This window comes from Barbus barbus (genome assembly GCF_936440315.1).
Source record: "Barbus barbus genome assembly, chromosome: 41".
NCBI lineage: Eukaryota > Metazoa > Chordata > Actinopteri > Cypriniformes > Cyprinidae > Barbus > Barbus barbus.
In genome coordinates, this window is record NC_136719.1 from 13,074,638 (window position 1) to 13,089,341 (window position 14,704).

A 14,704-nucleotide genomic window follows, 5' to 3' on the forward strand; every position below is an offset into this window, starting at 1 on the left:
AACTGATTGTGATTGAGCTCACTTTCTCACTTTCAATCAGGCTATTCCTTTTATGGATACAAATGTGTTAAAAGTATGTGCTTGGTTACAAGAGAGAATTATTAATTTATAAATTATTACTACATTATGATAATTATACTGTATCTACTGTATAGCGACTAAGCTATTTATCAGTCTCTGGACTGCGTGTTCAGCTGTGGACGCAAGATGTCACTGTAACATCACAAATCGGGGCCGAACCACTCTATAAACACGAAAAGGTTTTCATTTTTTATATGTACACATACAGCGATGGCATTTAAACAGCAATTTTTTTTTATCTAAAGCCAGTCTTTTTAGCTGTTACAGCGTTTATTATTATTTCTTTGGCTGACATCCAAATAGGTTATGAGTTCCGGATAATACATTCCGTGCTTCCGTATTCACCTTATTTTGCAACGCGGAAGTAAATACGATGACGTACTTCCTTATAATGTGTTAGACTTCCGTTTCGCTACCTTGTAGGTAAGGAGCGATGTGGGGAGAACACACAGAGAACACTGTTAAACGCCGTGATGGTAAATATTTACCACACCCGCGGTGTAGAACACAGTGGGAGGATGAAATGAAAAAGTGGCCTGCCATAACTTATGAGGACATTTTAAATTTTTTTGTGTTGTCGCTCGGAGTAGACGGGTCTTCGATGCGGAATTATAAAAGCACGGAGGCATATCAGTAGCTGTTACCTGCACAGCGGTCGAGTCGGTCGAGTGCTGGTACATGAAATAGACAGCGATTTCGTGTTTTTAAAAGCAGACGTGAATGCAAGTCAAAGTGGCGCAAATGTGCATTCAGAATGTTAGCTTCATTCACCATTCATTTCATGGACAAAATATGCAGTGAAATATGCAGTGAAAGTGAATGGTAACTGTGGCTAACATTCTGAATAATGTCTCCTTTTTTGTTCCACTGAGGAAAGTATTCAAAGTATTGGAATGATGTGAGTAAATATCAGTAAATGATGAGTAAATGATGAGTAAATGACATGTTTTATCTCTTTCATCTGTGAAAGCACTTGTTGATAGTTTTAAATTAGTAATGACATTTTTTGGTCCTTATCCGTAAACTGATTACTGTGCTGTGCAGCATTAGGTCGGATTAATAGCATCCAAAATAAGTTATAAAATAACTTAAATATGTGTTTCCTTTTGTTCCATGAGTTTTGAAAAAGTGACAAATTGGTGTTTATTTACCTAGCACTGCTAAACTGTATCATTTTCAGTGTATGTTGGGGGGGGGGGGTCAAAATAAATTGCATCTTGACATTATGATTTGTGTTTGTGTGTGTGCATATACAGGGAGAAAAAGGTAATATAAGGTCTTGAAAATAGCTTCTTCGCCCTTCGGAGGTGCGTGCAAATCATAGGGTGCCCCACATCCACATTCAGCTCTTGTGCGTGTATTATGATCAAAACAAATCTCTTGCAGGTCTTTTTTACGTTTGAACCAGCTATTATGACACCCCCTAACTGCGCAAAGTACGCCAGTCTTTCTGTAGTCCATATTAAAAGTTAACTAGCCTGTAAAATCTACACAGTCGACGCAAAACTACGTAATCACAATACAACTAATATTAGCGGAAGTGCTTTACCGGAAATCTGACACATTATAGTTCGAAAATGGCGGCGTCCGCGTTTACATGAAAAATAAGGTGAATACACTCGATGCAAATTCCACTCTCCGAAGTGTCACGGAAACACCCGAAGTTAAACGAAAGGTCGGTCCTGTAGGACTGCTGGAGGCGGCCACAGCGCCATGTTGAACGGAATTATGACACTCCGTGGAGATACTCTCGTCAAAGAGCAATTGTAAACAAAGTGTTATTCATTTTCCAAAGGGGGCTCACCTTTCAAGATCGCCCTGGCAAGAAGAGGCCAACTAGATCCTCGGAAACCCCGGCCGGGGAGGGGGAGCAGCCCCCCAACATTCAGCAATGAAGATAAACCACAATAAGCGCTAGCTGGCTAACTTTAGCCTGCTATTCTATCAATAAGCTAGCTAGCCTGTTAGCTCAAGCTTTTCTATCCGCTCAGACACCGGCAACCTGCTCCTAAAAGGCCCGGTGTTGACGTAACTCGCCAGCAATATTTTTTCTTACGTGCACAGTTTAGCCGCTAGCTAATTTATTATTGTAAATATCTGTAAAGCCGTGCGTTAGTTTTTTTTTTATTTGCGATGAGTTTGCCGCCGAAACCAGCCGCCGCTGGACCTGGAACCGGGCCGTCACCCTCGAGTCAGCTGCGGACCACCCTGACCCCAGTGTCGCTACCGCCGGTGGCTCAACAGCCGCAGACACAGTATCCTTTTCTGAAAGCATCTTGCTCCATCACAAATCTGTTTCTGTGATTGTGTTTCAAAACCTAGTGAGCCGCCTACCTGGACAGCTTTTTTTTAAACATCATAGGCATTCGATTGAAGCATATGATGCCCAAAACTGTTGTCTAGGCAGGCGGACCACTAGTAATGTGTACCGGCTAAGAGTGTCAGCACCGCAAAACAATCTGTTTGATTTGGTTTGGTTGTGGCTTAAATCAGTTTTTGAACATGGAGGTGCTAGTAGTGTAGTAACAGTGTTTATGTGGCTTTGAGCTGTCATCCCACAGCCGGTTTGAGCTGATCCAGCCGGGCCGGCGTGACAGTGCTAAAGCTAGCTCACTTTTTCTGTTTCGCTTGAAAAATAAGAGAGCGCATTTAAATTATATTTATATATTTGTGTCATGATTTACTCACTCTTTATGCTGGTATAAACCAGTGACTGAATGTCCACTGCGAAACACGTTAGAAATGTTAGTCAGATTGACAGCCTCTGTCACCATTCACTGCATCTGTTTCAACACACTGACAGTGAATGGTGACTGAGTCTGTCATTTTGACTAAAATTGCATGAGAGCGAGTAAATTGAGTTGTATTTATTTATTTTGGATGAGCTATCTACTTTAAGCCATTGCACCACAGGTTAATAGGGTAAATTCGATGTCACCATACTTACCTTGTTGATTATTAAGTCTTATTATTAAGACACAATACATGTTTTGCTTTACAAGTTTTCTGAAATGTTGCATCATTATGCAGATGAGGCATTTAATTAAAGCCAGGATAAAAATTCTTGTTTCATTTTGTTGACATATTAGAGGGTGTTTGGTGTATCTCTTATCACTCAGAAAATAAATTCGATCAATACTGCCAAAAGTCAGAAAATATGAATGATATATGAACTCAGATTATAGATAGGAATAAAACTGTAAAGTTCAATGTAAATAATTGCTAATGAGATTTCTGGTTCAGTGCATGACCTTTTAAATATTATGTATTTTAATGCATAATGTTATGCGTACAGTGCGATTTGTATAAAATGTATAGCGTATACTTAAATGTTTATTTTGTTTTTCTTTTGGTCTGAATGAAGACATTTTATGTTAGCAAAATATCCCAAAATCTTAAACTTGACAAGTGCATAAAAAAAAAAAAACTTTAAAGGATTTTCACTCAAATTAATTAATTCTGTCATCTTTTATTCTGAAGTTGTTCAAATACTACAGAAGCCAATGGCTGTCATCTACTGTTGGGTTACCAACATTCCTCAAAATATATTCTTTTGTGTTCAGCAGAAGAAAGACACTCTTACAGGTTTGGAACAATTTGAAGGTGAGTAAATGATGGCAGAATTTTCATTTTTGGGTGAACTATTCCTTTAAGATTGTTTCACATCTTGGTAAACTATATGCTGCCCACATATACCGCTTATATCTCTTCCTTACAGTAAGGTAGGGCGGACTAAACAGTGTTCAGGTTAAATGTTTTTCCACAGAGATAAACTGTCATACTTTTGCTTGCCCTCAGTGTCTTGTTGATATTTCTTTATGGCTCCAAAGCTTAATGCCCTTCTGTTGTAACTGTCCGTGTCCCTCTGTCAGCATCTTGGTTGCTGGACAAACAAGCTGCTGTTTGACTGTGTGGGTTTACAGGGCAGTTTTTGTATATCTGACTTCTACTGTAACTTCCGCTTGTCATCATAAGCAAGTAAATATCTTGACATGTTGGTTTGGCAGTTGCAATGAGTCACTTAAATCTATCTTAATTGTTTTTAGGAGTTGGGCTAAAGACTAAATTAGACTGTGTACATTGGAAAATAATGCTAACATGCGTAATAATACAGTCAGAGACAATGATGGCTTTCTCTAGGGTTTTTAAATAATCTTGGGAGATTCCCCAAAGGCATTTACAGTTGATGCTTTCTGATTCCTTTTTTGTCTATGTAAAAAATGTATCCCCAATGGACTGGTTTCATGTACTTGTTCATTGACAGGAAATCTACTTGCAAACGTTTCCTAGCTGAGAATTATCTGCTATACAGAGATCAACCTTATAACAACATGTCGGTTTATATTTGCATTTATTGGTCTTCACATAGCACTCTGATTTAAGCAGAGGTGTATTTGGACCATGACGCACTTCATAGCAGAGGAAACTTTAGAGTGTTTAAAGCAATTGAGGAGAATTTTGAAACACGGAGAAAACAAGACACTGTGACTGCTGTGTCATTGCAAATGTATGTCTTAGTAAATGAGACTGTAGAACTAAAAATAAATCTGTAACCTACAAACCAGTTGAAACTGTGGCTGTGAAAAGGTGACGTGGTTTTGGAGCTTGAGATTACTGTGAAAGTTTCATGGCAGGGCACCAAGGGAAAGTTAAAATGAGTAACTAACAGCTGTTGTTTTACCCTTGTTACAGTAAACTGTACATTATCTCTGTTTGAACTCTCTCTGTGTGTATGTGCCTGTGGTGCAGTGGAGGAGGAAGGGTTTCCCCGCCCTCTTAACAATAGCCTGGTTGTACAGACAGAACTGAGGTGGCACGGCTGTGCTGCTGGGCTGGAGATGGAAGACGCATCACCATCCTCTGTACTCCTGCAGCATGTTAATACACAATCAGCTTCTTGTGTATTACAACCTTGTTGCAACGGATGATGGTCTTCACTTGTGCGAGAACCTGATTTCTTTGAGGGATCGCACAGTATGGCTCCATCATTCAAAAGGCACTGTTTGTTCAGTGATGTGAAGTGTGGTTGATACATGAAGGAATTTTGAGGACAGTTGTTATGTGAAGTTTGCATCTTTTTTCTGGTGTGGCTGGAGGTTGTTAATGCTGATGGGAGCTGGCATGTCTTGACAACAATGTGAATTCCAGTTTGTGGCACTTAGCCCCTGTGTCGGACCTCATGCTAGCTTGTAGAGGAACAGAAAAATAACACTGCAACACGAGTAATACAAGTTTCTTTTTAGAATGTTCACTTCTTTTTAAAGACGCTTGTGGAAAGGAGAGCAGGGCTTGACAGTGAGGGTTTCACAGGGCAAGTGTGATGGATAGATATTGGGCCCAGAACTGCACTGTCATTATGTTTACTGATTGTATTGGTGTTTTTAAGCCTTGCAAACCTAAACATTTGTATTTCTGTGATGTACTGAATATTGTTGTTTAACAAGGTACATATTTTGTTAGTTCATGCTTTCTTTAGGAATCAAACCCATTACCTTGGTAATGCTAGTACCGTCATTTACTGTTTAAGCAACAGGAATGTGTAAATTTTACCAATTTAAAATTCAAAAGTTGTTTAAATCATAAACATAAAAATCTGAGTAAAAATTATGTTGTTGTCATCAAAGTGTCCTGAAAATCAATGCTTCATGGTTTTCACAAAAGTATTAAGCAGCCAAACTTTTCCAACATTGATAATAATATGAAATGTTTTTTAAGCACCAAATCATATTGGAATGATTTCTGTAGGATCATTAGACTCTAACAGCTGGAGTAATGACTGCTGAAAATTCAGCTTTGCCATCACAGGAATACATTTTAAATTGTAATAATAAACTCTCAATATTACTGTTTTTTTGTTCAAATAATTGCAGCCTGGGTGAGAATAAAAAAGACACTTCTTAAAAAAACAAATGAATAAAATAAAAAAATCTTACTGACCCCAAAGGTTTTAAGTGATAGTTCACCCAAAAATTAATATTCTAAGCCCCTAAGACCTCCATTCATCAGAGAGCTCTCTGACCCTCCATATAGGGCTGCTCGATTATGGCAAAAATCATAATCACGATTATTTTGGTCAGTATTGTAATCACAATTATTTATTTAACCCGATTATGAGTGGGCCATATGACCACAATTTTAAATGAGTGATTTATTTAAAGATAGTGATATATCAAATATATATTTTCTGTAAATAAGGTTGCTATGACATCTACATTTTAGAGACTAACTAATATTAATTAAAAAAAAAAGTCCTCAGAATTATTGGAAATAAGTAAACTGTCAGTAATAAAAACAAAAGACAAATACAGTAGAATAAAATATACAAATAAAATGAAGTTTTCAGATAACAGCCTACAGAAATGAATAATCAAATGTAAAAAAAGCATAGTCTTCACTGTAAGAATGAAACTTTCTTTAATTATTATTGAAGCTACTGAAGTCCTTGAGTCAAGAGCAGTGAGTGATTTTCTTTGTATTTATTTTAGTAATATTAAGCATACAGTTACAGCCCGCTGTCACTTTAAGAGTCGCACGGTTCCAATTTACTGTTCCGCATGTATTTTCATTCTCAACTCTTTAAGTGCATTTATTACATAAATGATGAGGGTTTACGTGAATAACAACTAAGCGCCACATTTTGACAAAATTTTGCATGTAGTTGACCGATTAGTCACGCACTTTGAGCTAAAACTTGACTTCTCATGTCCATATCCTGTTCGGTCTCCACAGAACACCTCCCGAGGAAAAGCGCAAGTTCTCTTTTGTGCTTTTAAAAACATGAATAAATCTAATCAACTTCAATAAATCAAGCACGTCCCATTCTGCTAGTCACGTTACTTGATTTTACTGATTTGCACGTGAAATTGGGCTTTTATGGAGGAACGAAAGCACACCGCTGGAAAGGAGATGGAATGGGGCGCAATATTCATTTTATCTCGATTACTGTATTTTCTTAATCGTTGGAGATCGTATTTAGATTAATTACACAACTCTACCTCCATAGATTGTTAAAATAGTCCATGTGACATCAGTGGTTCAACCGTAGATTTAGAATATGTTTTGTGCGCAAAGAAAACAAAAATAACTTTATTCAACAATTCTTCTCGTCACGTCACGTCACCCTAGCGCAATTTTGGAGAGTATCGTGCATGCGCATGCTTTCCTCTGAATGTAAACAAGGCACAGTGCATGCGTTGTAGCTTCATAAAACTGTGTTTGAACCACTGATGTCGCATTGACCATTTTAATAATGTCATTATTACTTTTCTGTGCCTTGATCGTGGTAGTACGCTTGCTGTCTGTGGAGGGTCAGAGAGCTCTCGGATTTCATCAAAAAATATCTTAATTTGTGTTCCGAAGATGAACAAAGGTCTTACGGGTTTGGAATGACATGAGGGTGAGTAATTAATGACAGAATTTTCGTTTTTGCATGAACTGTTCCTTAAAGGGTTACTCCACCCCAAAATGAAAACTTTGTCATTAATCACTTACTACAATGTCGTCCCAAACCCGTAAAAGCTTCGTTCGTCTTCAGAACACAATTTAAGATATTTTGGATGAAAACCAGGAGGCTTGTGACTGTCCCATTGACTGCCAAGCAAATAACACTGTCAACTGTCAAGGCCCAGAAAAGTATGAAACGCATCGTCAAAATAGTCCATCTGCCATCAGTGGTTCAGTCTGAACTTTATGAAGCGACGAGAATACTTTTTGTATGCAAAGAAAATAAAAATAACGACTTAATTCAGCAATTCATCTCATCTGCGTCACCGTAGCGCCATTTGGAAAATATCTGCTGGACGCAAATAGTGTATGCTGTTCTGTGTCAGCAGCACAACACGGATACGCTGTTTTTGTTCAAATCAAAGTGTAAAGAATGTAGAAGACGTATCTGTTTTGTGGTGTAGTTGATATACGCTATTTGCGTCCAGCAGATATTCTACAAAATGGCGCTACGGTGACGCAGATGAGGCAAATTGTAGAATAAAGTTGTTATTTTTATTTTCTTTGCATATTGGAGTAACCCTTTAAAATAGTGTGCTGCTATATATATATATATATATTTGACTATATTATATATTTTTGTTGCTATATTATATATTTTAGTCGGACCAGTGAAAATATTGGCAGGACATGTACAAATCTGACCATCTGGCCCAGCAGAAAAAAAAGAGGATGATTTGTACGTATCTGTCAAGCAGAACAGGTAAAACAAGCTAATTAGCTAATTTGCATATGGATAAATGTGATCTGTTTGATTCTGTCAGCTTTTCTTTTTGATATCGCTGCGCTTGAACAGTTTCCTTCATGCATCATGTGTATTTTCCCACCTTGTTGCTGTGTTTGGCCTTAAGTACTTTCTGCCCCAGAGTTTTCCTTAATATCTCCTCTAGGATCCCAAGAGCGTCCCAGGAAGAGCGAATCTTCTCCACTGCTGTGACTGTCTACAGTGTGAGTTGAATGCTTAATTTACCTTCTTTGCTGATTTTCACATCTAGACACAAACTGTTATCAGGCAGCTTTACCTTAGGTGATCTGAGCCTGCCCCTTTTGCTGCAATCATTTGAAAGAATATGACTGTTTCTTTAAAGCATGTTACAGAAATAAAGCTGTTCTTGTACATGTGGTTGCTTTGACTCTAACTTGGGATTAGAACACTCCTCTGTCCCCGCAAATGTAACATTGAAATATTTGACTCCTTACCGCAGTGCATTTGAGTCATCAACATGAGGACCACCGTGTGTACTGGTGGAAGCTGTTTGCCGCTGTAGCTAAGTAATGATTCAGGAAAGCTCCAAATATGGCATGTGTTATTAATTTCTCTCTTTCAGTTTTTTTTTTTTTTCTTTTTGGTTTTACTGTCAAAATGTAACATGCAGAGTAGAGTTCAGAGATGCTAGTAAATTATTCTTACTAATTAAGATTCCTGGAATCCAATGAATCATAATCCAGAAAGTCTCTATATGTGGCTTTTACGAGGTGATGCATCTTCGTTGAATATCCTTTTTTTTTTTTCTTAAAAAATTTGCTGATCCCTAATATTTTAATGGTACTGTGTATTCTGCCACTAGAAGTGGGGAAAAAGCATTACGTCAATCATAATGAAATATTTTAATACATTTTGAGAACACTCATAAAAAAAAAAAATAAAAACTAAAAAAAGTATAGTATTTTTACATATAAACATGACTTTTTATTTTGGATGTCCATGTGTTTCAAATGCTGAAAAGTGAAAGTTAAATCAACCTGTCGCATGATGTCTACCAGATTTATTGTAAAAAAATACCACAAAATGTCAGGCATGGATACAGTGTGGTTACAAAAATTGGCCAAATTGCAGTTATCTGAAATTTTCCTTGGTTATGTAACTTTTAATATATTTCTTAATATTCTGTTCTAGGCCAATCTAGTGTAGAATGACTTTAAAATATTTGACACAAATAGAGGGCATGCTAGGTGTTTTATATTGTTGCCCCAGAAGGCAAATATTACCCATTAATAAGAAAATTGATTTCTGACAGCTGGCTGGACTGACGTGAGGTTGGGCGAGCAGGACTGATGATGTTTGAACAGTACCATAGTGAAGGAAGTGGACGGGTGGGGTGCTTTTTTTTCTGCTGAGCTGGTCTTTCTCCTGTTCCTGCTTCCTATGTTGGGTCAGAAAGCCCCTTGTTCTGGGAGCCACTGGGCTGTGTGTGATCTCACCCGCCCCTTCTCAGCACAGCAGCACCCCACCCTGGAAAAGCCCAGGCTGCTGGGTAAGCTGCGTAATCTCTGCAAATAAGTAGGTCATTCTCCACCTGCTGATGTTGCCTGGAAAGCAAGCCAGTCATGTGAGATTTCAGGTGTTTAGTTCAGACTGATTGTCATTGAATACATACACTGTATGACCAAGGCGGAGATGTTTATTTTTCTGCAAGCTTCCAGATGAACATGTCTGGCTCGCAGATGGCTGTTCTTTAGCCCTCACAGTAGGTAAAAACTGTCCGCTTTCAGTTTGAAGCCTTTGATCTGTGAGGAAGACGACAGGACTGCAGGTTTCTTGTTTTCTTTGAGTTGTGGAGTAGCTCGGGCTGCAGTCTTTTGCCATGCAACCACCAAGTTAATCTCATTATCAGTTTCTGGCTTGCATTTACAATTTATAATTACAGCAGCAACTTTGAAAATCCAGGGAGAACCGACAATGACACTGCACTCTCTCATATGCCTGTGTATGCGACGATAACGGACCGTAACCGCTGTTGCTGCTGCTGTAATGAGTATTCACAGGAGAGTTTAATGCGGTGGCTGATTGCTGTCTACATGTAAACAGAGCTTGCTTGTTGTAATAGAAACAACTGCAGTATACCTGTAGTATAGTTGTATAGTGTACACAGGAATAAAGCCTACGTTCTATTGTTTAACACCGTTTAGGCTTTGTTCACAGTTAATTCGACTATGAGGATATCTGCCTCAAACTATGGCGCTTCAGTTTAACGCATTTGAAGGGATTTACTTCCTTAATACGTGTTTCTGGTATTACTGAGCATGATTCATCAGTTTTTGTCTTTCATCAAAATGTAATATAATCTGAAACAAGGTGAAGCTGCCTGATGACTTCCTTGATGATATCAAGGCTGTGGACAGGGAAAATAATGTTAACTAATAGTCATATATCTGTTACAGGAATATACAATACTGTTGAAAAGATTTGTTAATATTAATTTTTTTAGCAAGGACAGATTTAATTGACAAAAAGTGTTAATATAGACTCTTATTATGTTGAAGGATTAGTTCACACCCAAAAATGAAAATTAGCCTGTGTTTTACCTAACCCTTTAATGACATTTATAATGTTCTGAAAGATCCTGTGGCACTGAAGACTGGAGTGATGGCTGGTGAAAATTCAGCTTTGTTCTCATAGGAATAAATTAGATTTTTAAATATTAATATGTTAGAAAACAGTTATTTTGAATTATGTTAATTCTACAACTTTACTATTTTTTACTGTATTTTTTAATCAAATAAATGCAACCTTGGTGAGTATAAAGAGACTTTTTTTCAAAAACAATCAAACAAAAAAATCTTACCGACCCCCAACTTTTGGATGGTGGTGTAGCTTCTCTTAAAGGGTTAGTTCACCCAAAAATGAAAATTCTGTCATTAATTACTCCCCTTCATGTCGTTCCAAACCCGTAAGACTTACATTCATCTTCAGAACACAAATGAAGATATTTTTTTATGAAATCTGAGAGCTTTCTGACCCTGCATAGACCTACCACATTCAAGGCCCAGAAAGGTAGTAAGGACATCGTAAAAATAGTCCATGTGACATCAGTGGTTCAATTAATAACAGGATTTAAATTTTTGGGTGAACTATCCCTTTAAAATCAAAATAAGTGAATTGTGTTACATGTTAATGTACAGAAGTTACAACAACAGCAAGATGTTGGGAGATGTTGTGATGTTCTTGAGGATGAACTTTGACCTTCATACTCCACTTCCTTGTCACAGAGCCTCCTCCAACGTAGGAGAACTAGTTCTCTATACTAGCTTCTTGGTCCATTCTGGTATTTACAGTTCTACCAGTTCCCAATGTCCCCGCTTTATTTCATGCCTTTACCAAATAAAACAATATTCAACATCTCCTGTTACTAAAGTAAAGAGGGTTTGCGAATGTTGTTTCTCATTGACTTAAAAAACAGTCTGACTCTTCAGTGTTGACAGTTTTCCCTTTGTTTTCTCCGGTACAGAGAGCCCCTGGCCCCCCATATGCAGCACATGAAATCAACAAGGGACGCCCTAACCTAGCGGCCACACCGCCAGGTCACGCCTCCTCCCCTGGACTCTCTCAGGTATCAGTTCCAACATTATCCGTTGCGCATCTGTATGGTCACCCTAAAGGCTGGGAGGCAGGAGGAGGGGTGAGTCCATCTGCACAACTGCCTGAGTCTTTCTGTCTGTCTGAGTGTGTCTTTGTGTTTGTATGCCTGGTAGGGCTGGGCTATATATTGAATATTTGTAATACTATAACAATATAAATACAAGTAAGCAACATTCTGACCACTGCAGAGATCTTACTGCAATTTTAATGTGTCAATTAAGTTTTAAAAAAAATAGTTCACTCAAAAATCTAAATTCTGTCATCATTTACTCACCCTCATCATGACAACCCATAAGACTTTCATTCATCTTCGAAACACAAAGTTTTTAATCAAACTTGAGTTTTCTGTACTTCCAATGAAAGTCCATTCCAGCAAAACTTTGACACTTCAAAAAGTTAATGAAGACATCATAAAAGAGATCTATATCAATCAAGCAGCTTAATCTAAGTCTTCCGACAAGACATGATTGCTTCATATTATGAACAGATTTAATGCAGTTTAGTACAGTTGATCTTCCACACTTGATGTGCTTTGATCAGTGTTTATAAGTGAATAAAAGCCTAAAAAATATTTGCTCCTCTTATAAAACTATCAATGACAGAATTTTTATTTTTAGATGAACACGAAGTCATAATAATCTGGACTACTTGTGTTTGTGTTGATTTTCATCTAATTTGAAACATTATTTGCAAAAATGATCTGTGATTCAGTTCAAACTCTCAGTTTCTGAGTCACTGAATGACTCCGCTCTGATTAAGCAATTAATTTCATATTAATTAAAATGTGTCGCTATATTGGAGCATATAAATGGTTAAAAATAAATAAAAATTGTTCATTTAGTGTTTCAACAGTCTGAAAAACGTTTTCATTATGCTAAATTAGATCTACTTTAATTTTTGAAGAAAAAAAAAAAAGATGGTTCCTTTGATTAAAAAATACTATTTAATCCCTTTAAAGCAAATACACAAGTACTGTGATATATAATGAATATTGTCAAAAACCTCAAGAGACTGAGGGGAAAATTTTTTAATTTTTAGCTATATTTCCCAGCCCTAATTAATGCCTGCCACAATTAATCAGCACATGCACATCACTGTTTGGTTGTCTTGTTTCTCACAGATATATTACACACAGGTCTTTAGAGGTCAGATGGAAGGTATTTCACATAACTGGATGCAGATGTCAAAGATTTCCTATGACACACATGATATAAGTAATTGATTTCTGTGGTAAATCATTTCTGATCTGTAATAACACTGATTTCTTAGACTGGGTGTAAAGCCTAGTGTGTTCGCTTGAGTTAAGACGGATTTGATCGCTTTTTTGCACTCAGCGAAAATCAGTTTGAGACCTGAGCAGATAGGATTGTAAGTTTACATAATCTTTGGGAACCTGCTGTGCTGCCTGTCAAAACAGAAAGCAGTGCGACTTCCTGTGATGATTAAATAAAGCTGGCAAACTAAGATGATGCTTGACATTTAGTCATACCGGTTCGCAAGACTCCTCTCTCTGCTGTGATGTGCTTTGAAATGGTCTGTATTGTTAATATTTAATAGAGACCTGGCATGTCTGGTATGCCGGATCTTCTCTATCATAATTAGCCTGCAGGGAAGATTTTGTGTTTCATTGTGTAAGTATGCTCATTACCAGTGTCTGTGGGTGTGTAGAGGTCCGCCGAACTCACACTTTGTCACTCAAATTCACACACAGCCACTCGCGCACATGCACACTGTGCCCATTTGACTCTGCCACAGGAATAGAAAGTCTGTCAGGGTGACTCAGCTGTTCTCAAGCTTGTTATCTGTCTGAGACCAGCACTCACATTCCCACTCCACGCCTGCACCGCACTGCCAGTGCGACTGCCTATTAATAGGCTAAGAGTGCTCCAGAGGCTAAACCTTAATTACGCATCTACACTTTCCTCGATCAAAACCTGTGCATGTGAAGGGAGAGGATTGCTGAGGTTTGTGGATGTCAGAGGTGGATGGAGATTTGGGCTGTTTGATTGACAAAAATTATATAATCACGATTGTTTTGGTCAATATTGTAATCGCGATTATTTAACACATTATGAGTGGGGCATATGACCAAAACTTTAAATGAATGATTTATTTAAAGATAGCAATATCAAATATATATTTTGTGTAAATAAGTTTGCTATGACATCTACATTTTAGAGTCCAGTGAAATGTCACAATTCTCAATACCAAGGCAGAATACTATAGGGTAACTAATATCAGTAGGCTAAAAAAGAAAACAAAAAAAGGACAAATACAATAGAATAAAAAAAGAAATTTTTTTTTTTTTCGATATCGATTCTCAAAAGCTGCAAATCGATCTTTTCCGGTATTTATTTCAGCAAACATTTAACACACAATCTGATTAACGTGAATCTTATCATTAGTCTCCTTCACTAGATGTCACCCTTTTATTTACCTTGTGCAATGTTACAACAGAAACCCTGTCATTCATTCAGTGCTTATCATGGCTACCATCATATCACAAACACAGCAGCTGCAAATTCTTCACGGCAACCAGTCAAAATAAAAGTTTGGTTTAACGTGAAGAAACTGTGACAGAAATATTTTAGCAGTCTAAAGACTCAGTGTAACAACAATACTACTACTACTACTAATAAATATTTTAAAGGAATTATCACGTTTTCTTTTTAATTTTAGCAGATGAAACATACTGTGCTTTAATATTTTTTTTAATGCAAGTCTGAAGTATTCTGTTAACAGCTTACTACAGAAATGGAA

General features: G+C 37.4%; 1 protein-coding gene across 4 annotated transcripts in view; it reads left to right on the forward strand.

Annotated features, from left to right (window-relative positions):
* The first annotated feature begins 1,732 nt into the window (after positions 1 to 1,732).
* The window catches only part of LOC306860756 (eukaryotic translation initiation factor 4 gamma 3-like), a 57,719-nt gene continuing 44,747 nt past the window's right edge, over positions 1,733 to 14,704 (forward strand). The window contains exons 1-3 of one of the 4 annotated variants that reach the window (XM_079402639.1): positions 1,733 to 2,336; positions 8,475 to 8,532; positions 11,814 to 11,915. In XM_079402639.1, coding sequence (XP_079258765.1) covers positions 2,215 to 2,336; positions 8,475 to 8,532; positions 11,814 to 11,915 — 282 coding nt within the window. In that variant the 5' untranslated portion in view covers positions 1,733 to 2,214. Of the gene's footprint in view, positions 2,337 to 8,450; positions 8,533 to 11,813; positions 11,985 to 14,704 lie in introns of all 4 variants that reach the window. The other 3 variants (XM_079402637.1, XM_079402636.1, XM_079402638.1) reach the window with 3 other exon arrangements.